Source organism: Penicillium chrysogenum (assembly GCF_028827035.1).
Source record: "Penicillium chrysogenum strain IBT 35668 chromosome Unknown utg000005l_segment0_segment0, whole genome shotgun sequence".
Lineage (NCBI taxonomy): Eukaryota > Fungi > Ascomycota > Eurotiomycetes > Eurotiales > Aspergillaceae > Penicillium > Penicillium chrysogenum.
Genome location: NW_026622753.1, coordinates 2,753,616 through 2,775,119, shown reverse-complemented (window position 1 = coordinate 2,775,119; position 21,504 = coordinate 2,753,616). Strand labels below are relative to the sequence as shown.

General features: G+C 50.0%; 10 protein-coding genes across 10 annotated transcripts; 4 read left to right on the top strand and 6 right to left on the bottom strand.

Annotated features, from left to right (window-relative positions):
* Window positions 1-314: 314 nt before the first annotated feature.
* N7489_009460 (DUF803 domain membrane protein) lies at window positions 315-2,778 on the bottom strand (the record flags this gene model as incomplete). Its single annotated transcript, XM_056715210.1, has 2 exons — window positions 315-1,967; window positions 2,020-2,778. The coding sequence occupies 2 exons, from the start codon at window positions 2,776-2,778 to the stop codon at window positions 315-317; spliced, it is 2,412 nt and encodes an 803-aa protein (XP_056562832.1).
* A 1,016-nt stretch (window positions 2,779-3,794) lies between these two features.
* On the bottom strand, window positions 3,795-5,790 carry N7489_009459 (putative Patatin-like serine hydrolase; the record flags this gene model as incomplete). The annotated part of the gene is made up of 3 exons (XM_056715209.1): window positions 3,795-5,028; window positions 5,088-5,673; window positions 5,724-5,790. 3 exons carry the CDS (start codon window positions 5,788-5,790, stop codon window positions 3,795-3,797), a joined length of 1,887 nt encoding a protein of 628 aa, XP_056562831.1.
* An 824-nt stretch (window positions 5,791-6,614) lies between these two features.
* N7489_009458 (MOSC domain protein) lies at window positions 6,615-7,959 on the bottom strand (the record flags this gene model as incomplete). The annotated part of the gene is made up of 3 exons (XM_056715208.1): window positions 6,615-6,637; window positions 6,698-7,889; window positions 7,945-7,959. The coding sequence occupies 3 exons, from the start codon at window positions 7,957-7,959 to the stop codon at window positions 6,615-6,617; spliced, it is 1,230 nt and encodes a 409-aa protein (XP_056562830.1).
* A 672-nt stretch (window positions 7,960-8,631) lies between these two features.
* N7489_009457 (uncharacterized protein) lies at window positions 8,632-9,567 on the top strand (the record flags this gene model as incomplete). The annotated part of the gene is made up of 2 exons (XM_056715207.1): window positions 8,632-9,160; window positions 9,215-9,567. 2 exons carry the CDS (start codon window positions 8,632-8,634, stop codon window positions 9,565-9,567), a joined length of 882 nt encoding a protein of 293 aa, XP_056562829.1.
* Window positions 9,568-10,083: 516 nt separating this feature from the next.
* N7489_009456 (serine hydroxymethyltransferase) lies at window positions 10,084-11,900 on the bottom strand (the record flags this gene model as incomplete). The annotated part of the gene is given in 6 exon segments (XM_056715206.1): window positions 10,084-11,228; window positions 11,283-11,420; window positions 11,480-11,573; window positions 11,632-11,688; window positions 11,747-11,797; window positions 11,811-11,900. The coding sequence occupies 6 exon segments, from the start codon at window positions 11,898-11,900 to the stop codon at window positions 10,084-10,086; spliced, it is 1,575 nt and encodes a 524-aa protein (XP_056562828.1).
* Window positions 11,901-13,092: 1,192 nt separating this feature from the next.
* On the bottom strand, window positions 13,093-14,014 carry N7489_009455 (uncharacterized protein; the record flags this gene model as incomplete). The annotated part of the gene is made up of 3 exons (XM_056715205.1): window positions 13,093-13,411; window positions 13,498-13,692; window positions 13,734-14,014. 3 exons carry the CDS (start codon window positions 14,012-14,014, stop codon window positions 13,093-13,095), a joined length of 795 nt encoding a protein of 264 aa, XP_056562827.1.
* Window positions 14,015-15,158: 1,144 nt separating this feature from the next.
* On the top strand, window positions 15,159-15,736 carry N7489_009454 (putative GPI anchored protein; the record flags this gene model as incomplete). The annotated part of the gene is made up of 3 exons (XM_056715204.1): window positions 15,159-15,302; window positions 15,353-15,435; window positions 15,493-15,736. The coding sequence occupies 3 exons, from the start codon at window positions 15,159-15,161 to the stop codon at window positions 15,734-15,736; spliced, it is 471 nt and encodes a 156-aa protein (XP_056562826.1).
* Window positions 15,737-16,364: 628 nt separating this feature from the next.
* Window positions 16,365-17,378, top strand: N7489_009453 (uncharacterized protein; the record flags this gene model as incomplete). The annotated part of the gene is made up of 2 exons (XM_056715203.1): window positions 16,365-16,433; window positions 16,557-17,378. The coding sequence occupies 2 exons, from the start codon at window positions 16,365-16,367 to the stop codon at window positions 17,376-17,378; spliced, it is 891 nt and encodes a 296-aa protein (XP_056562825.1).
* A 207-nt stretch (window positions 17,379-17,585) lies between these two features.
* N7489_009452 (sterol desaturase family protein) lies at window positions 17,586-18,641 on the bottom strand (the record flags this gene model as incomplete). The annotated part of the gene is made up of 1 exon (XM_056715202.1): window positions 17,586-18,641. The coding sequence occupies one exon, from the start codon at window positions 18,639-18,641 to the stop codon at window positions 17,586-17,588; it is 1,056 nt and encodes a 351-aa protein (XP_056562824.1).
* Window positions 18,642-20,099: 1,458 nt separating this feature from the next.
* N7489_009451 (uncharacterized protein) lies at window positions 20,100-21,500 on the top strand (the record flags this gene model as incomplete). The annotated part of the gene is made up of 2 exons (XM_056715201.1): window positions 20,100-20,507; window positions 20,565-21,500. The coding sequence occupies 2 exons, from the start codon at window positions 20,100-20,102 to the stop codon at window positions 21,498-21,500; spliced, it is 1,344 nt and encodes a 447-aa protein (XP_056562823.1).
* Window positions 21,501-21,504: the final 4 nt, after the last annotated feature.

Below are 21,504 nucleotides of genomic sequence, written 5' to 3'. Positions count from 1 at the left end.
ATCCATTATATACACAATCAAAATCGAAACCCAATGACATGTACACGTACATGTACAGACAGGTGATAAAACCGGGTTCGATCGAACAATAATCAAAAAAATACAGAAAAGAAAAGAAATATCAACAAGATCTCCCAATAAGCGCCATAGCCATGCAAATATAATGCGAAGAAAAACAGGATATATGCATCATAAATTAGAATACCAAGATGGCTATATAAGCCAGGTAGATCGTGCAGCTTTCTCACATTCTCCTGAATGAACTCCCCCTACCTCCACGTGTGGCATATGTCTCGCCGTCATGGCTGCTGTTGTCAGACATATGCCGACGCCAGCCACTCTGTTGACGAGTCGGGTGGACAGGCGGGGGGGTCATTGGGATCTTCTATCTCGCTGGAGAGGGTCGTTACCATATCGGATTCCGAAGAGACTGATCTCAAGGCCGGTACATTCGTTGCGGTGGGCATGAGGTCGAGGGTGGTGGTGGGCGTGATATCAGGGAGTGGCGGGAGGGGGTTTGGATGACGGTGGGTAGAGAAGGAGGATTGGGCTGGAGGCGGGGCGCGGGAATGGGCATGCACAGAAGAGTTTGTCCGTGTGCGAGTTCTGCTGCCACTGCCCCTCGAGGAAGGGTGTTTCCAGCCCTCTTCATCGCGGGAGATGGGCTCGGGGGATGAGGCGGTTTGTCGGTCGTGTGGGAGGTAGTAGGGGTTGTTGGACTCGGAGTAGTGGTGGTGATTGTCCTCGTAGGCAGGGAATGCGGCAGTGGAAATGTTGCTGGACACGGAGTTGCCGTGTGATCGGCCTGCAAACATGGGCTGGGGCTCGCCAAGTTCTGACTCGGCGCTCGACCAGCGGTCTAGCTTTTCGTTTAGGAGTTCTTCTTCTGGTTGCGATCGGCGCGAGTCGCCGTGGACGAGACCAAGTGACTCTTCCTCGGTTGCAGACTTGCGCATATCGGCTGCCAGGTGAGTTCGGCGTAGGATGCCACGGGGCGAGCCCGGTGTGGGTTTGACGGAAGATTCGCTGTCGGCCTTCATACGGCCCATCATGTTGTTGAAAGAGAACTGCCGACGGGCAGTGTTGGCGATAGGTTCCGGTGTCAAAGATTCGGCCTTTTCGTCCGCCCATGATACAGACCGCAGCGTATCACTACGCGGACGGTTTGCATTGAATGGAACCTCCAAACCCCCAGCCATACCGGCACCATGGTATTCGGCATCAGCATTGCCATCTTGTTGTGCCAGGTCTGTCATTCCCACTGGTTGAGTGTTGGCGTTGGAGCTTTTCTCGTCTTCTGTATTTACAGCTTTCCATTGGGAAGGATGAAGGACGCTGGTAGCCCGAGACCGAATGCTATCCATGAAAGAGTGACCGCTTTGCTTGGTGTTAGGTCGGTGGTTCTCCTCATCCTCAACAGCGGGAAATCTGGACATGCCCCACGGTGGATGTTGTTTGACCGAGGGTGTTCGTGGAGTGATTGGTCGTGACATAGTTGGTCCCTCGCCAATGACAGTCTTGCGCCGGCGCAGGCCATCCCATTCGATTATCTCATTCTCGGCCGGTACTTTCAGGGTATCCTCATGCTTGTCATGGAAGAAACGGCGCGCTTCGTCTGTCTCCATAGTGCGGCGAGCAGTTGAAATGCGACGGATGATAGAAGCCGCACCACGAATGGAGTCTGCCTTGGGCTCAGACTCCGGTTCTTCTACCTCGGCAACCTCTCGAATCTGATCCAGATCGCCCTTGAAAATAGCAGCATCGGGCACGTCCTTGGCGGACTTGGATAGCTGCAGCAATACCACACCGGCACAGATTTGCAAGAACCCAATAATCACAGTTGCAATCTGGACTCCGGTACCCTTGAAGCCCTGGAACAGAATGGCGGATGTGATAATGGTGGCGCTAGTGAACATCACATAATAAGTCGGGGTGACCAGAGCGGCATTAAAAAGATTAAGCGCTTTCTGTATATCGGGGTTAACACAGCCATGGGACACAAAGAGAGTGAAGACGTACATTGAGATAAATAATCTCGGTCAACAGCGTCCCGATAACGAACACAAACAAGACATAGAGGAACCAATGCTTGAACTGCTCCTGGCCATTAATCTGAGCGAGAATGGCAGACCCCAAGCCCTGTGTAGCCACGACACTCAGTCCACCAACCATGCTGCAAATACTGATATAAACAAACATGCTCGACTTTCCATAGCGTGGACCAGCCCAAAGAGCCGTAAAAGCAGCTCCCACAATGATCACCCCAGCATAGACCAAAAACCCAGGCTGAATAACAAAATGCTGCATACTCTGAATGTCCTTGACAGACGACTGCTCAGGCGCATTCATAGCAATAGTAACCGATCCAATAATACAACAGAAACAGCCAACCTTGCCCACGAAACTAAGCCGTTCCTTGAGGAAAATCGCCGACAGAATCGTCGTAATCACGACCGAGAGTGCACCAAGCGGCGTCACCAAAATCGCATCGACAAACGCATACGCCACAAAATTGCAGATCTCTCCAACAATCATCAGCGTCATACCAGTCCACCACCAGAAATTCTTGAGATATCCATATCCCTCACCAGCTTCCTCATTGTACTTCACGTTCGCCTTCAGCAGTCCAATTTTCTTAACCACAAATGAGATACCGATGAAGACGCCCGATGCGACAGCCAGCGATATACCGACGGCCTTGTACACCGGTGGACGGCCTGAGGTTTCCGCGCGTGCGAGGAGGTTGTTTGCATGCGATAAGGCGGAATTGGGATCCATGGTTGTGGAGGTTGGAGATTATGGCCACACTGACCAGCAGTGGGAAGAGGAGGAGAGGTTTGTCGCGGGGACAGAGTCGTCCGAAGACGAGACTCAGCGACTATTTGAAACACTTGGTGATGCTGCCACGATATCGATAAAGATTGGGCGTATCGCCGGGGCGACTATCAACGAGGGGCCTGCGTCAACAATGGTTCCGAGTCGAGCTGTCCCAACGAATTTTGTGAAAGAGAAATAATTGTGATTTAGAATATTGACGATCAGGGAATGCTTCTGGAAAATGTCCACGAGGAAAGGAAAAATGTGGGATTCCGCAAGGGGGGGGAAGTCAGCCGTTGGCGCTAAGACTTTCGGTGGCAAATGGCAGGGATCAGATTTTGAGGGTAACAAGAAGTAGAATCTATTTAAGACAAAGAATCGAAGTGAAGAATCGAATAAGAAATACAAAATTAAAGAAAAAGAAAAGAAAAGGGGAAGGGGAAGGGGAAGGCAAAGAGATCGAGATGCAAAACAAAGAGGCTGGGCCCATGTGGGGAAAGGAGGAGGTACTGGTACTCCTGGTGAGGCGGGCTGGGCTGCGATCGGCAGGTACCTGTACCTCTTGGCCTATATTGCTTAACCGTATAGTTTATTGCCCTCGAATAATATACTATACGTTGGGATCAACAGACAATCTACATTGTACACGAATTCAGAATTTACCTATGTAGATGGTATTGACATGCTTTTTTTTTTCACTCTCGCATAATTACTATACAGACCATCAATTCCCACATTTGGTGTCTCATAAATGTCGTCATTCATTATGCCCAAGCGAAACCAGCACTGGCCATCTTTCGCAGGGGGGAATCAACTAAGATAAAAGTCATAAATAGGATTGCATGCGCCCAAGACGCCCCTCTCAGCCTTAATCAACCGTCTCACCAGAGGGGTATTCAGCAGGAAAGACACAAAAACAACGTAATGCACATGTTAAAAAAAAGGGGGATTCGAGACGAAAGCATATGAGAAGGGGATCACCGCACGTGGTAGCTGGGCTTGCGTTGCCGGTTTACCGTTGGTGGCGGCTCATCAACTGGGTAAGGGGGTCGGACTTTGGTGTTCGAGGTAGACGATGGTGCTTGGGAGAATAGTGGTGCAGGCATAGCCACGCCTCCGTCATCTTCTTGAGCTGGGTATGGGATGGGCGTCTTGGGCGGCACTGGTGGTGCCATGCCATTGAAGGTTGCAAAGTACTCACCACTCTGGGTAGGCGAGCTCTGTTGCTGCGAGCTTGGTCGGCTTGCAAGCTCGTGGCTTCGGCGATAATCACTGCCAGATTGCCGAGGCGAGGAAACAGATATGCTATCCTGAGGTGTTGGGTGAATCGGGAGTGTGTCTTCCGTTGGGGATGTAGTCACCACGGTTGGAATGGACAGGGGCGCTTGTGAAGGTGGAGGGTGGTGTGCGGAGCCAACGAAGTCCGCAGGTAATTCCGCAGGTAGTTCGACAGCGAAGTGCGCAGGGGGTGGAACATGTGATTGAACGGGAGGAGAAAGCGAAAGCTCTTCAGTCTCAAGATCAAACGATAGGTCGTCGCGATCCCCGCCAGCTGCGGCATGGCTCGCCAGACGGCGGTTCATGCGGTCGATCTTAGCAAATCTCACACCTGCTTCTAGAATCATCTTCTTGACTTCAGGCCTGGCCAGATACTGCCGTGTGTTGGTACTGATATCGGCTAGCCGGTGCCATTCATTCATACCAAACTCGCCAACCCCGACCTCAACGTTGAGGCGGAAATAGTTGTCTTTGCTGACATTGCGTTTCGCGAGACGGTCTCGAAGCATATCATTGTGAATATCCTCGCAGCCCTCAATCTTCGTCATCAGCCGACGCCGCGCTTCAGCAAATGTGCCCAACGAGTCGCTGAAGAAATCCTCCCACCATTCATGTTGTCGGTTATTGGTGCCAGGTGGGCGCTTTCCAGTTCCCACACTCACGAAGACCCCAACTTCTCGACCCGGCCACTCATTCACGACAGCCTCATCAAGGACCAGCGGCGCGGGATTGAATGTGCCATGACCCTCATCAATAAAGTGGTGCTGACCAATCTGGATGGGCTTGAAAGCAAGCCCCGTCGCAGATGTCGCACGTCCTGCTTGCCAGATAGTGCAGTCGAATTCAGGTGGAGGTTCCCGGCGGGAGTCGTAGGATCGTAGAAGGACAGCCGTTCCTTTACGCGGAGTGCCCTTGTACATAGCAGTGACCGCACTATATTTTATATGGAATATCAGCACCAGCTACCCATGGTTTCGCATTATAGAACTCACGTTTTTGTCCGATTTTCTCGGTTATCATAAAGCAGCGCGTCTGGATTACCCCAACGCAACCCATTCAGAAAAACAGAGCCTCTTTGGCTGGTCGGGGACATTGGATGCGAAGCAGCAGCGATGCTGAAACTTCCACGACTAATAGAGCGTTGCGGGATGGAGGCTGGGCTGTATGGCAGACTGGTCATAGAGGCCATGGAATCACGGTTGGGCGCATTCCCCGTGTCATTTCCCTCCGTCTCATACACTGTATGTTCCCGCACACATTCCCGGATCGCCTCCTCGAGCTTCGAGGCCTTGAACAAAGTCGAGCGGTAGGGAATACCAGCGATGGTCTTGTCGGTCTCGAATACTTTGCGAGTCATGCGTACGTATACTTCTTTGCAAGTCTCGAGATCCAGGCGGAGGCGACCGAGCATCAGGGCGATCAAGCCACCAGTGCCGGTACCGGCGATCAAGTCGAAGTGATCGCAAGGTTTCGGAATCTGGTCTCGACGTGGAGGCTTGCCTTCGCATTCAACATAAGTGCGGTACATGAGTTCCTGGAGGAGAATAAGCATAGAGTAGCCACGAACACCACCGCCATCTGTTCAGGTCAGCTGAATCTGATATACGCCGGGATGAGATAATACTAACCTAGAGACAGGATTCGCAGCGGAGGACCCTTGGTGGTGTCCTTGCGGCGCAGATTGGCTGGATCCATGGCGGGCGATTGTAACAGTAATGTTTTGGAACGATTACGATCGCTCTTTTTTTTTTGTGCCTGCTGCGGCAGCTTACCCGCGGCGGGGCTCAGCAATGCCTTATGCACCGGATCGCGGGATATCTGGCGCCTGACCGATCAGGTCTTGGATAAAGAGGCAGAAGCGTCGCACAGGTGAAACACAGGTCGAATCCAGCTCTGGTTGGGGGCGTGACAGGTAAACGTGAGAGTCGCAGTTTAGTGTGGACTCCAAATAGGCAGCGGCGTATGGATGATGATTGGAGGGGCTTGAGCCACAGTCCCTGAATAGTTCGATAAGGCTGTACTGGCTTGACGCAACGAAATGTATGAGTCGCACAAGTCAATAGAATCGGCAAGGGAAGACGAAACTGCAAGTTCAAAAGATACTGCAAGTTATTCTTAGAAACCGAATCCAAGTCCACTTTTGGCTGTTGCTTTTCCATGGGTCAAAAAAGGTCAGGTGACCATTCGGGGCAACCGGTGGCGGTGTCTTGTTATGATGTAATTGTGGCTGTGTGTTTATCCCCCAATTAAATTGCTTTCTTATGCTTTTCACTCAGATTTCAGCTACGATGCGGTTTGATGTATAGGAGGAAGAAGAACTATCTGTATTCGCTTCATGTCAAGGGTTTGTCAAGTCACCTAAAATTGTTCGTCTGTGAAAAGGTTCGTCCTAGAACTTATATTTAATTCCAACCTCCAATATGACGTCAATTCTCCTGATATCTATGTACAGATACCGAGATGTCCATATTGATGTACAACCAAAAGTAAAATATACCTAGGTATCTACATTGTTACTTTCAATTCGTCATGCCAGGCCAGTCTAGAGAACCCAATTAGCATTCGCTCCCACAATTCGCCGGAAAGAAGGAGAAACACTCACCAAAAATAGACCTCTTAGTCCCTTTCTCAGAAACCATAACCTCATCCCCAACCCTCAGATTAATTCCCTCACCCTTCGGCTCCAAGAAAGCATATCTACCAAAGACAGGGCTATACTTCGCCCCAGAATCCACCCTGCGATCCTTCATCAACTTCTTAAGCACAGCACCAGACTCACCAGTGCCCATCTTCCCAGTCTCATAATCAACATTAAGGCTCTGACAGCGTACACAATTCCCCGTCAGCAACAGCCTACTTGACCCACGCTCCAATCCAGCGTTCACGGTCAGCGCACCCCAAAAGTCCTCTTCAAAAGCCTCCCCAGCCCCCGAAACAACAATATTAGGCCGGAACTTCGTGCGGTCCATCTCTTCCCCGTCCGGCAGCCGCGCTGAGACATTATCAACGGATGTCTCGGAGATAACCAGATAAGGCGCGCAGTCCGCAAACGTAATGCGGTCCTCATGCTGTGCGTGCACAGTGTAAAAGTAATATAGCACCAGCACCAACACTACCGCACTCGCCGTGAAAATGGTGGGTGAGAGACTGCGAGCTGTTTGGGGGGTTATCCCGTCGCGGATGATTGTACCACCATGAAGGAGTATGTTGATTGCGGATGCTACAATGAGAATTGGGAGGACACGCTCCCATTTCCTGTCAGGGCTTGTTAGGCTTTCGCATATTGTACGCAGCGGTGTCTTTTTGTCTTTCTTTGCTGGCGCGAGTGTGCCAAGCACCTCTCTCGAATGCGGGCCAAGGTAGGCTAGGACTACGGGGTATCCGAAGCGAGCGCTGAACCAGTTGTTGTACTCTGCGCCCATGTTGTATCCTGTTGTTGGGCTCTGGTGCATTACGATTTTGAGAGGGTTGAGGGCTTTTGGGTCGGGCTGGAGTGGGATTTCCAGTCGATTGGTTTCGCGGGGTCTGGTAGCTGACTCTGTTGGAGGGTGGTATGTGATAATCAATTTCCCACTGTCCTTTTCTGTCTCCGGATACTCGATGTCTGTGTGAAAGAGGGCCATCTCTGGGAAGTGCGGGACATGCATGTTCTTTAGGGTTGTGGCGCCGGAGCCATCCTCGGCTGGGATGACTTTGAGGAGCATGAAGTGGCGGTCATATCGAAAGCCGCGTGTAGTTAGGATACCCTCTGTGATTGTTGTTGGTCGGAGGGATTTAACCGGGTAAACATAGAGCTGACGGTGGGTTAGTATTCTGTTTCCCGTCTTCGTCGCAATTCCGTGTTCGTACCTGGCTGACTTTCATGATTGCAGGTGGAAGTCTCTACTGTAGATGAAAAGAGAGCAGTATATCGTACCTCGATGCGATCTACGGTTATGAAAATCACTTTGGCAGGCCGATCTCGGGGAAAGAAAATGATGACATCGTCCCCATTTCCGTGAATTAGAGTTTGCGGAGTAAATCTGCCCGTTTATTACCCGAATTTGTATATTTTGCCTACAAACGGTACGCAAAGGTCACTTTAAGACCAGCTTCCATCCCTCGCCACTCATCAATATTGTGCCGCGAGAAAGTAATTCTCCGGGTGGCCCTCGCTCCGCGAACGCTACTAGTTTGGTCAGCGGATATCTCGACCCGAATCACGTGCGGGAGCTGTCTATCGCCTTGCTGACATCGTATCCCCGTCGTTCAACCTGTCGACAACATTCTAAAGTCTTTACAAGATACATTGCTCTTGCAAAGACTCTTCTTGTCTCATTCAGAAGACCCGAAGTCTCCCTACTCAAGGTTAACCATTGAGGAAATCTCCCCACTTATCTTCAGACCACATGACTGACTGGGTAGACGTGCGCAGAACGTTGAGCCCTGCCTCGACCGTCTCGCGTCTCGGATCCTGTCGTAACTGGATCCTGGGTCTTCTTCACGTCATCCAATTCCCTTCGGGACTTCCTGTTTTCGCTAGGTCTTTCGCGAACTATGGACTCCGCGGAACTTCAGGACGGTACTTGCCATCCTCGATGGGACGTCCTTTATTCCGCTGCAGGCTTCTCCCCACCTGTTCCAGAGACTATTAACGATCGAGCCAGCGAAAAATGCAATATGCTGAACCCGGGTGGTGTCACAGTACTGAGACTATCTCCCGATATGGTCGTGAAATATGGGCCACATGTTACCATCACCGAAGCGCAGAGCATGATTTTTGTGGCAGAGCACACGAAAGCGATTCCTATTCCGAAGGTTTTCGCGTATTGTACTTATGGTCCACTCAACAGAGACATCGATGACTATGGGAGCCTTTTTGACACCTACATATTTATGAGTCTTGTTGAGGGTCAAACTCTCGACTTAGCTTGGGACTCATACGATGAACTGACGAAGACCAATATTGCGAATGAGCTAAAGACATATATGGACGAGCTCCGTGAGATCAGAAGCGAGCCCTACATTGGGTCTGTCAACAAAGGACCTGTCAGGGACCAGATTTTTGACAACTTCCACGTTAAAGGTTCTCCCCCTTGCATTGACGCTATAAGGACCAATTTCTGATTTATTGTCTAAGGTCCCTTTGAATCAGAGGAGACATTCAACGAAACAATCCTCGACGCATATCAGGCAAACTTCCCAAAGCGACACATCAGAAGTTTCCTTGCGGGCATGCTCTCCCAGAAAAGGCACAGTGTTTGTTTTACTCATGCGGATTTGCGTCCGCAAAACATCATGGTGCGAGGTGGGAGTATCACTGGTATTATCGATTGGGAATTGAGTGGTTGGTATCCAGAATACTGGGAGTTTGCAAAAGCACTCTACGTCTGGAGGTGGCAGAACGACTGGGTCGATTACTTGACGAAAGCTTTGGAACCGTATTATAATGAATACGCTGTCCATTCGTTCGTGGCCGAAGCCTTATGGTGACAAAGATCTTGCTATCGCTGAAAATATGATTCAGTCTTCCCATCGATAGCTTGATCCAACCCATCCATCCCCCAACTGTGGCAATTCCACCAGGCGCTAAGAAAGCGCTGGCTGTGGCGCCGACCATTAACTCACTAATGCATGGCTGTCACTTCCATGCCCTGTAGCCTCTGCTCCTGTCAATTACATACGATGTCCCTCGTGGCCAAAGGCTGAGAAAGAACAACCAGTACCTTTCATCGGCCGTAGAATGGAATGACTGTTCAACCTGGCGGTTTGGAACCGTGAACGTATTGTGGGGCTCAACTAGTCCTAGACCGCAAGGATCAAGCATGGTGGTTTGATGGAAGGTCAGCTCTCCCAAGTCTGGTCATCGGTGTTTGTCAATCAGGACCACAACTGGTTCGTTACAGAGGCCTTGTTCATTGCTAATCTTAAATAAGAGGCTTCAATCATATTCATTTCGAAATCATGCGAGGGAATATACAGAGGGAATCAAACTAAAAAAGAAAACGTCTACTGGTCATCAGCCCACGGCAAGCTGAAGGTACCAACCCAGTCCTCGACTTCTTGGCGGAGCACAACAATCTCCGAGATCTCCTCACCCTCACCCACGTAGTCCAAGAACGCCTTGACAGTATTGGGGTTCTTGACACCGCGGGACTGAGCCGACTCGCGGGCAGCCTTGTCCAGCTTCTGGGTGATGGTGACCGCACGGTCGACGATATCGGCGACGCGGGTGAAGTCCTCGGGCTGGAAGCCACGGGAAGTCATGGCTGGGGTTCCTAGACGCAGACCGCCGGGCTTGAGGGCAGACTTGTCACCGGGAACGGTGTTCTTGTTGCTGGCGACACCACACAGCTCGAGAACGCGCTCAACACGAGCACCGTCCACACCGCGGTTCTTAAGGTCCACTAGCACTAGGTGGTTGTCGGTGCCACCGGACACAATGTTGTAGCCGAGTCCACCGTTACTGGTGGAGTCACCTAGACGGCCGGCTAGAGCAGATGCGTTGCGGAGTACTGTCTTCTGGTAGGCCTCGAAGTCGGGCGACTGAGCCTGCTTGAGGGCCACGGATAGCGCAGTGATAGTGTGATTGTGAGGGCCACCCTGGTGGCCGGGGAAGACGGATGCGTTGATTGGGTTCTCGAGATCGTACATAACGGGGTTGCCCTTCTTGTCTGTGCTGCGCACGCCCTTACGGTAGAAGATCATAGCGCCACGCGGGCCACGTAGAGACTTGTGGGTGGTGGTGGTCACAACATCTGAGTAGGGGAAGGGAGATGGGAGCACATCGGCAGCCACAAGACCCGAGATATGGGCCATATCGGCCAGCAAGTAGGCACCCACGGAGTCAGCGATCGCGCGCATACGCGGGTAGTCAATCAGGCGACTATAGGCCGAGGTACCCGCGATAATCAGCTTAGGCCTGTATAGGGTGGCCGACTTCTCCAACGCGTCGTAGTCAATCAGACCAGTTGACTCGTCGAGGCGGTAAGGGAAGGTCTCGAAGTATTTGGAGATAGCGGAAATCTTCTTGGTAGGAGTCTGATAACCGTGGGACAGGTGGCCACCGTGAGGAAGGTCCAAGCCCATGATGCGGTCGTGGGTGTTGAGGAGGGCGGAGTAGGCCATGAGGTTAGCGGGTGAGCCAGACAGAGCTGGAGTGGGTTAGCCTTCGCATATATCATTGTATCACGTCGAGTGTATCATACGTTGAACGTTCACTCCCCATTCCTCCGGGTTCAGACGGAAGGTCTCTAGGGCACGCTGCTGGCACAACCGCTCGGAGGCATCAATGTGTTCGTTTCCTCCATAGTACCGGGCACCGGGGTATCCCTCAGAATATTTGTCTGAATTACGGTTAGAATGGTCTGTCGGGCAAGTAGAGGCCGTCACCCAGAGTACATACTTTGCATAACACTGCCTAGGGCATCGAGAACAGCTTGCGATGTGAAATTCTCGGAGGGGATCAGGTTAATGAAGTGCTTTTGACGTTGTTTCTCCTGGGGTGGGTTTAGCAGCTGGTCGGTCAATTGGTGAGCTCTAACAGCGATGACGCACCTTCTGCAGAATGTTCCAAACGGTGGGGTCGGACTCCTCCAGAGAGGCCGCGAGCAACTATTAAATGGTCAGTCTGCATACTTCGATTGCCATTGAATGGATTCCGGCCACCAACCTTGTGTTGCGTATCACGGGTGGATGTCGCTACTCCCCGCGATTGGGGGGGCTAATCTGGGCACGATAGAGGCGCGAGCGGAGACAACAGCTGCTCGGGAGCTCCCAAGGGGGAGCAAGCGAGCAGCAGACCTACCACAGCGAGACAAATACATGATGAAGCTGAAGAAGGTCAATTCTCAAGCAGGGTATTATGTACTTGACCGATAGGAAAGCAACGGCTTTTAAACGACAGATGCTAGTCGGACGAGCACTGGCATCTTTCCGTTGCCCGCGGAAAGCGGGAAAAATGCACTATTCCCGTTCGAGCTCTCCGCCTGGTCCGTGCGCCAGCTGTTGGTTTATCTTCGCTCGGCAAAATTTTTTCCTTCTTTTCTTCTTCACACAACTAAATCCAAGATGAAGAAACGGCGTTCTTATCTGTGTCAGCACTCGTCGGTGACGGCTGGACTTCGGTCTAGCTGGCGCTGGACGGGCGCTGCTGAAAGGTCCCACGCCCCTTAACCATCCTTCTAGGGGTCAGTACCATCGGATTGGAATAGTTGTGTTGGTTCAATGGTCTGAGATCCTTATCCCCATTGAACCCTTTCGTGGCAACAGTTCCACCGTCGCATTGTCGACACTCCAGTACAACGAGGACATACGGTTATCGCATGCTCTAAGTGACACTCGAGTACAGTTAATTTCACAATATCTAGTTGCTACTATTAGTCTTGAAATTTATCTGGTCCTTCGGTGTTCTTGTCCCGCATTATCCTCATATACGTACTCCATCCTCGCACTCCACGACGTGATACGTGACGACAACAACTACATTGTCCAGCAAGCATCACGGTGTTGATGCACAATCCCACCTTGCGAAAGACCTTACCGATGTAAGCCGTGTATGTATGGAGTATGAGTTACGGAGTACTATTGTAGGGATAAACCGTTGCACTGAAAGATCACCAACCCACTATTGAGTGGACTATGGTAAGAATAATACTGTATTGAGCTTGTTCACCCTCATTTTGTATTCCATCTTACATTGCTCATCACATTGTCATTCAGTCTAACTCATACTCGCGGTACAGTTGGCCATCACATATATCCTCCCAGATTAAGATTCATAGCCATGAATAAATAACCAGGTGGTTCCCCCCTCCTATCTCACCTTCTGTAAAGGTTCGCTCCGCTTGGTGTAGTATGCGGCAAGTTGATTAGTGACATCGGTATCTTGTGGTTTGGCCACAAGAATCGCGCGGAGTTTAAGTAGGGCTTCTCCTGTGGGATAGTCTGTCTGTCAATGACTCTCGGCATAAGCCAAACAATATTGAGATACCCTCCTTGCACAGTGTTATAGTCACCTCAGCCGGCCGCGAGAGATATAGCCGGCAGATTCTCTAGTGCGAGGTCGGAGGTTGTGGTTGAATAGGAAGCGTCTAGACTGTCCACTCTTGTGTCCATTAGACAGCTCTTGTCTAGGATTTTTCGTAGCATATCATCCCATCCACAGGCCGCGGCGGTCAGCATAAGCCATTCTTGGTTCCGACCTCCTAACCTAACAAACTCCGCAAGGTCAATGAATTCACGGAGGAGCTGCGCCACCGCGTAGTTCTCCAGAGTGGCGGCAAGCCCCGGAGCGACGAAATTGGTACCAGGCGGTTCCTCGGGAGATGGATTCGCTCTATGAAGAAGGAACATCCTGGCTATCTCTGGGTCGCAGTGGACGGCGGTGAATAGCCAACGTGGCAGGTGTATATCAAGGCAAACTCATTTTTCAAGAGGAACCGAACAATATCGGGATGCCCGGCGTTGACTGCTGCGAGCAGGGCGAGATACTCTTCGGCGAGCTCGATCGATTCAAGACTATAGCCACTCTCCACAAGAAGTTTGGCGATACCGAGGTGTCCTTTTCCAGTAACTTGTCTTAGCATTGACTCGAATACTCGACGGTTGGTGACCGCCCTATGATCGAGCAATAAGCTGAGGATTGGCTCAGAGCCTACATATATGGCTTCCTCGAGCAGATCGATGCTGGGATCGTTCCAAGACCTACAGGTTTCCGCCTCAGTGTTCCAGTACGCAACCCGGTTCGTATCAATACCATGTTCCAGTAACAGGTGCGCGATGGCTGGTTGATTTTGCAATGTAGCCACATATAAGTACTCATATTTTGTGGTATGTTTCGTCCGTGAGCCTCACTTTGAGTGCGAGTCGCGCAGTTGCTATGTTGCCACTTTCCGCCGCCAAACTCAGGGCGCGGTTGGAGTAAAATTCGGCATCTCATTGATAGAGGATGAGGTTTAGGAGCATGTATAGCGCTCTGCATGTGGACAAAGGAGTTGAGAGACCACAAGTCTAGGGAGAAAATGTATTCCCATGGATCAGGGCTGAAGTGTGGGTCTTGCAAGGAAAGACTGTAAGACCCCATTGGTCAAGTATGGCCCGGAAATTGAGGTGGATAACGTCAACTGGCAGATCTAGGAGATGCATTTTCGACTTTACCTGGGAGTAGAGAAGTCTGACTGTAAGGGATTTTATTCGGATATATATCTCCTGGTACAAACATACATATGTCGATAAGTCGATTAACTGATGTCGTACTCCGGATGACGCATCTTGCAAGCGGTTTGAATGAAAATTTCAATTCGCCCGAGGTCCATTTGAACCAGATTACTTATACGAAGTACGATATTGCAGATAGAATGTGGGGGTTCTTGCAGAAGCACGATTGGAAGTAATTGAGCCTCGTCCAAAACGTTTGATTTAAGAGTTGAATGTTTCTTAATTTTATATGTTCATATGCCATGGACAATATTTTGAGATGAAATTAACCATAAGAGATAAAAGATTCTAAATTTGTATAAAGATACAAAAACTCCATAGAATAATAAGCCGATCCAAGCACCTAGAACTGCAATCGCCAGTGCCCAGAGAAATTGGCCCAACCCTAGCAGCCCACCAGTGCCAAAATGGGAAAGGATCCCCCGGGATACGCACCTCGAACCGGTTCCTGAGAGCGTGCGCTTAAGGTGAGGAGGACGCTAGGGAGGAAGTGACTTTGGTCTCCATAATAATTTGGCTGTGTAATTAAGTACCTTTCTCGGTTACCCCAATTTACCTTAATTGTTTATTTTTTCCCTTCTTCTTATTGCCACACTCCTGTCTCTGCCCCTTTTCCATGGGCGGTGCCACTCAGGCACCGGGTACCTGAATCTCATTTAATTAATTTTTTAGTTACTCCGTAATAACATTGGTTATAAACTTCTCCTGCCCCCCCTTCTTTTCTCTCTCTCTCTCTCTTCACCCACCACTTACATTCTCTAAATCCCCGGTTTTCAACCGATTACATTCTTTTGAATCCCTGTCACTCTTTTACCTTCTATCTGAACATTCTTGGAATTCCAATCAACTCTATCCACTCCATCACAATGCGTTTCTCTATTGCCGCTCTCACCCTCGGTGCCGCTGGTGCCATGGCCGGTGTTGTCACCGAGACTGTCACCGAGTACACCACCTACTGCCCTGAGGCCACCTCCGTTGTGCACGGAAGCAAGACCTACAGTATCTCCACCGTATGTTTATCTTGCCAACAAGTCTGCGACATATACTAATATCATCCCAGCCCGGCTACATCACCATGAGCCACGGTCCCTACACCGTCACTCGTCCCCTTGTGACCTCCACCGTGACTGAGTGCAACTCCTGGTAAGCATTCCTCTATATCCAACACGACCAATTAATCCCATCTAACACTTTCCTTAGCTCTTCCACCCCCGCTGTCTCCACCCCCGTGGCCAGCAGCAGCGTTCCCCTCATCCCCGTCGTCCCCAGCGTCGCCACCTCCACCCCTCTGGTTCCCAGCGCCGGCTCCACTGGCGTGCCCAGCGCTCCCTCCAGCGCTGCCACCCCCTCCCAGCCCGCCTTCAATGCCGGTGCCATCAACGCCGCTACCGGTGCTGGTGCCGGTCTGGCTGCCGTCTTCGGTGCCGTTGCCCTCCTGCTGTAAATCGGTTGAGTGTGTCAATGGTATCATGAAGAGTTAGCACCGTGACTGGTGTTATCGCTTTGATACCCCCGCGGTGCTATTGGGTGTTTACGGCTGTGGGTTCTTCTTCTGGTATATGTCTTGTCTACGTCCTAGATAATACATAATGAGCCCTCTTGGGTTTTACTTTTCATGTTTGCCTTTCTTGTGGAGCACATATTTTTGTTGGTTTTGCGCATTATTCTCCTGGACATAACGCTTTTTATTTATCTAACTTCGATCAAGAATGATCTCTTACTTTCTACTTACTTTGCTTGCATTGAGCCTGAAATTCTGCTTGTAATCGTCTCTGTGTAGAGCTATCTATAGATGGTGAACTTCTATGCATTCGACGTCACAACTATCACTATCATCTTCATACCTGGCCATCTTGATTAGCACATGCATCCGATACTATATCAAATTTGGTATCGGAATGTGTGTCAGACCTTGTTTGTCATTCTCATTTGTCGTTCTCAGCCATGCGCATCTATAAATTGATGCCAATACTCTATCTGCACAACGATTCATCACCACTATCTATCGCTGCACCTCCCAGCATCCGCTCTGCCAATAGTATCCGAGTTTCATTCACAGTCTGACCAGAACGATGTCGGCTATTCCAAAGGAAAATGTTCAGGCTTCAACCCGCCTCAAAGATCCCACCCATGCTCAACAGGTCTGGTGTCGCGGTTCACATCACTTACACCATCAGTTCAATAGCCTTGATACTATCCACATTGGATCCCTATCCCTGGAATCTAGATGATACCAAATATGCTGACATACCTATGCGCTGTAGGAGTTCTTCGATGCTGACTCTTCTGAGTCGATTGCGACCCCTGCGACTAAAAAGCGCAAGAGGGATGGATCTAGGGCCAAGCGTCTGAGGATGAGTTCCTCAATGGAGACCATATCCCCAGGGTCGATCCACTCCAAGACCTCCGAGACTTCCCACAAGCGCTCGCCCAACGAATCCAAGAGGGACCACAGTGCAACCAAGTCTGCCATGTCGCGTGAGATGCAGCAGTGTACATCTTCCGAGCCCGCTCGGCTCGAACTCCCGCCCAAGCCGGCGTCGGAGAAGAAGGCCGTGAATGACAATGTCTTTACCAACACGAACCCATTTGGGCTCGCCGACCTTCCGCCTTCAGAGTTCGTCTTCCCCCGCGACGTGGATTTCGACTACCCGTCCGACGAGAGGGAGACCTCATACGAGCCAGTCTCCGAATGTCTGCCCGAACATCCCCAAGTTCCCACTCCGTACACCCCGGTCTTGCGCGCGGGGTCGCAGTACAACCAGCGCATCTGGAACCAGTATGGGGGCAAATGTGAGACTTGGCTGGCGCGTCAGTTGTACGATGAGCTGCATGACATCACTACCCGCATTGGAGACATCATGTGTGGGATCAGGTTGATGCTGGATATGAGGGGGCCGAGTGATGATTTTGAGGGTCTTGGTGAACATCATTTTGAAGCTGAAGAGTCCCATGGTGCACTCAAGGGTGATGGTCCTGAGGATCCGTTGGAACTGAGCGACAATGATGATAAAGCACTCTTTGTGAGCGGCACTGATGAACCCTCCAGCTCTGATGAGTTCAGCGGCTTCTCTGGGGATGAATAGATGGGGATGTCCACTTTTGCCTAACTACGATAGCTTACTACACACATTGCAATACTTTTATCTTTGGTGTTTCTTAGCTTTCTCTCCATTGACTGTATTAATGTCCTAATGGGATAGTGTTGCCAGCCAGGCTGTTAGTTATTTACTCACATCTCATGTACCAATGTCATATCTCATATCAACATAACTCATTTCCACATTCACACTTCAAAGAAGAGGCATTGTCACCCGATTTGTGTAATCAACATTCTCTTTCACGCTTTCGATGCGCTCATGGCAGGTTCCAAAAATGCTATCCCAAAGACGTGTCTGCTTGCCATAGTTATGGCTCTTCCTCCATCCATAGCGGTGATGTAGATCATGATCTTCAATCACCAACTCAGCATCAAAAATTTCCAGCAGCCAATTCACAGTAGAGGGTGCACCACCATGAAGTCGTAGCCCACTATGACCAATGAACTCCGAGAAGGCAATATACTGAAAACAAATCCACCATCCATAAAACCCCATGGGCAGCCCAATGATCTTCAACGTAGTGTACGCAAGAAGCGGAATACCCGTAATATCCATGAATTCCTGCTCGTGGTCGGCGTACGCAGAGAGCAAAGGATTGGGATGTTTCGTCAGATGGTGTCTACGGTGGAACTTCCACAAAGGGCCCACCGAGTGCATCATGCGGTGATACCAGTAAAACCAGAAGTCCACCGTGATACTGTACAAGCCAATCTCCAAGGGAAGCCACTTCCATTCCAGTGATGTCGGTGTCTCCCCCGGCCGGTAGGTAAGAAATATTGCCATCACCATACGCAGCGTTGAGGTGGATATCAGCTCCCGTATCACCTTGCCCACGCCAACATCAGGGATCTCATCCCGAGGATGCTTGTCGCCATCCAAGAAGCCATAGACTTGGCCTAGGCGGCGCATGATGTGCATTTCGTGAATGCCGTTCAGCTTGAATGCACTAGAGTACAATGCAAAAGCGCCGATGAGATGCATGTTCTGCCCAGTGTAGAGTGTGTAGGCGTGGTGTATTGCAAGTGGGATTGCGGCGTGGAGTAGAATCCATAAATGGACCGTCCACTCTCTTATGGCGGGTATTTTATCTTTCTTGGAGAAGATTGGAACCTCCGCGTCAAAATCAATGAGATGTAAGCCAAGGAGTTCAATCATCCAGTGGTAGGTGTTCCATTGGGATCGGTCATGGCGCCAGGTAGACACCATGGAGTCTGCTGGATTGCGCGTGGTGGTCGTCTGGGTGGACATTATTGCTTAGTTTTGATTTTCACCGGTAGAAGATGTGATATTGACGGTTATAACGAGGTCTATAAATTGTTATATACATGGGTCCGTTCAAGGTTGTCTGGCATAGCCGCACATGTGATGATATGATCGACATATACAACCCTCAAACAGGAGACGTTGCTAGAACTCTATAATTTTCTGAACAAATTAAACACGACTGATCGAAGTGTTGGGGAATCCCAAAAAAGAATGGAATGCGAGAAGCTGTGATCTCATAGCGCGGGGAGGGCATCAGGACCTGTGATTGAGTCGTCTGCCTCGGTCCCCCGGATACCTACGGAGAGGGCGGGGAAGTCCCTGATGATTCCGGGGAGAAGATCAAATTTTCATCGCTTGGTCAATTGTTCGCGTTCGTACTTAGCTTGTGCTGATCCCATTTAACCGATGCCCATTGGAGGGCACTAGAACCACGAGCAGTGCTGTAAGGATCTATAAGTACACACTAATAGCTGATAAACCGGTGGATGACGGTGTAGGAATGAAGTGAAATGTATACGATCTGACATATTTGGTATGTATAGCAGGGACCCATTCATAACTACTTTGTCTGATGACGCTTCAGCTAAAGATAGTAACCTCGGATGATGAATACATTGAGAAGAGCCGAGCGAGGACTCTAATCAAGCCGAAAGATATACTCACCTTGAGGTCGATGAAATTACATCTACTCAATAAAAGATCAAACGGGCCTATAGTATCGAATGGCACAAAACTAAGATCAGGGAACAATTTGGAGAAAGACTCAAGCCCGTCACCACATGGCCCTTCCGACAAGTCAACAGTATAACTCAATCTTACGTATAGGCCCTATTCCAGAACTCACTTAGCTTATTCCATTATCCTAGTATTCTAGTATCTTCAAAGGGAGCTAGATGCTGCTATAGACGGTTTCAATAGTTGACTACTTCCCGATATCTCTCATCCCCGAGCATAAATCGTGACAGGATCATCATCCTATCTGCCTACCAGGCTCACATTTAAAGCCAAATGTGAAGCCGTGTCATTACAAATGCTTCCGGAAGCGCTTGGTAGCCTGGAATAAGGTGGTCAAGTAAGTCCGCAAGGTTGAATTAAAAGCCTTGGATCTCCAAGCCTGAAGCTCATTCACAAATGTGAGACTTCAACTTCCAAGTAGAAGATTCATCTTACATTCTAAAGAACTGTAACAAGCATGAGACACCAAGTAGATGGCATTCCCAAGGTCGTATGTAAATTAAGATAGATGGGACATGAAATTGTTGTTATCACTTCCCCTAACTTGAAGTGTTTGCCAACTGATTCTGGTCTTTACCCTGAACCTCTCTCGCCCAATATTCTGCTTCTTATTCTTTCTTCTTCCATGTCACCCTTCTCTTCAGTCCATGCTAGATCTTCTCTCCTCCGTCTTTACTCGTTCTTGAGCCTCTTCCCCCATCAACCATGGAGCCAACCAAGGTCCCCAAGAGACCCACGCTACGATGGAACAAATGCAGGCGACAGGTGCTTTGCTGTTTGTTTCGCTTCTTTGTTTGCAGCAAAAAGCAAACCGAAGAGATATTCTCGTACATGTTTCGGAGTCATCTAAATGATCGCGGCATTCAAGGCTTTGTTCCATTTGCCACACTGAACACCCAGTGGGTTTGGATGAAGACCAGGCGGGATCCAGTTTGGTCCCACGTGTGTACGAGCACCGTATTTGACACCGATGAGGAGTGGAAAGAGATCATTGCACGAATCAAATCTGCAGCCAAAACTTTGCGGTTCGAACTCATTGAGAAGACGGAGGACGACATCAACATATCGCGCTCGAGCTCTGTGGGGGCCGATGACGAACGGAGTATTGCACTCGTTAGTCGATATTGGACATACCTAATCTGCAACTGCAAGCTGACGGTTCATCTTTAGAATGGACCCGCCGCGCCAATGCTTCTGCATTCGTTCTCTACTCCAGAGACTCTCAGCCCGATGGTAATGGTATCCCCGAGGCGGGATCATGGCTTCGGTGAAAGTCCCAGAGCAAACCAAACCATCCAGCGAAGCGTGGACCAGACCATCGATCGGACGATCGACCAGAGGAATGACTCCCAAAATGATCTCTACAATGAACTCAATAGGCCCAACGAGCCGGTCGTCACTGGCCATGGAAAGCTCTGTTTCTGGTGCAAACACGAAGGAGCCATCTACGATCCCGAGGAAGAACTACAAAACGAAGTCTACAATGACAGTGGATACGAGGATGATAGTCGTGGCAACGAACATGATAATCCACAAGACGACCCTGTTATGAGAGAGTATGCCCGAGGACTCAAGCAGTTCACGAGGGAGCTACATGGTGAAGTTCCTTATTCGGATGAAGAATCGCCTGATTCAGGGAGCGTGGCGTACCTGATGACACCCCATGAAGGGCTTTCAAACGTGCGCCCTTTTTGCGACCCACACATATCTTCGCTTTCAAACCTAGAACAAGAGCCTCTGGACTCTGAGGATAATTCAGATTGGTGTGCTGACAGAGAAAGCCCTGTTGATTTGACTGGTTTCGGGACTCCTTCGATCTCGGAAGACCAGAATGGTTACCTTGTCGATGATCGAACGTCCGCACGAGAGGCTTTATCCAGATTCCGCTTTCCCCATACCCGCGCGGGTCGCGATGAGACACCTGACGACGGCTTGAGTCGGAGGGCGTCGCGGTATGAATGGCCTCCAAATGATGAAATAATGGTGGAAACTCTACGCCAGTTGTCCGTGGAAGCTCTTCGACAGGTTGAAAATCAGTCGAACAATCGCACTCATCAGGAGATGGATGTCTTGATGTATGACGGCAATACCTGGAATCAGGTGTAGAAAA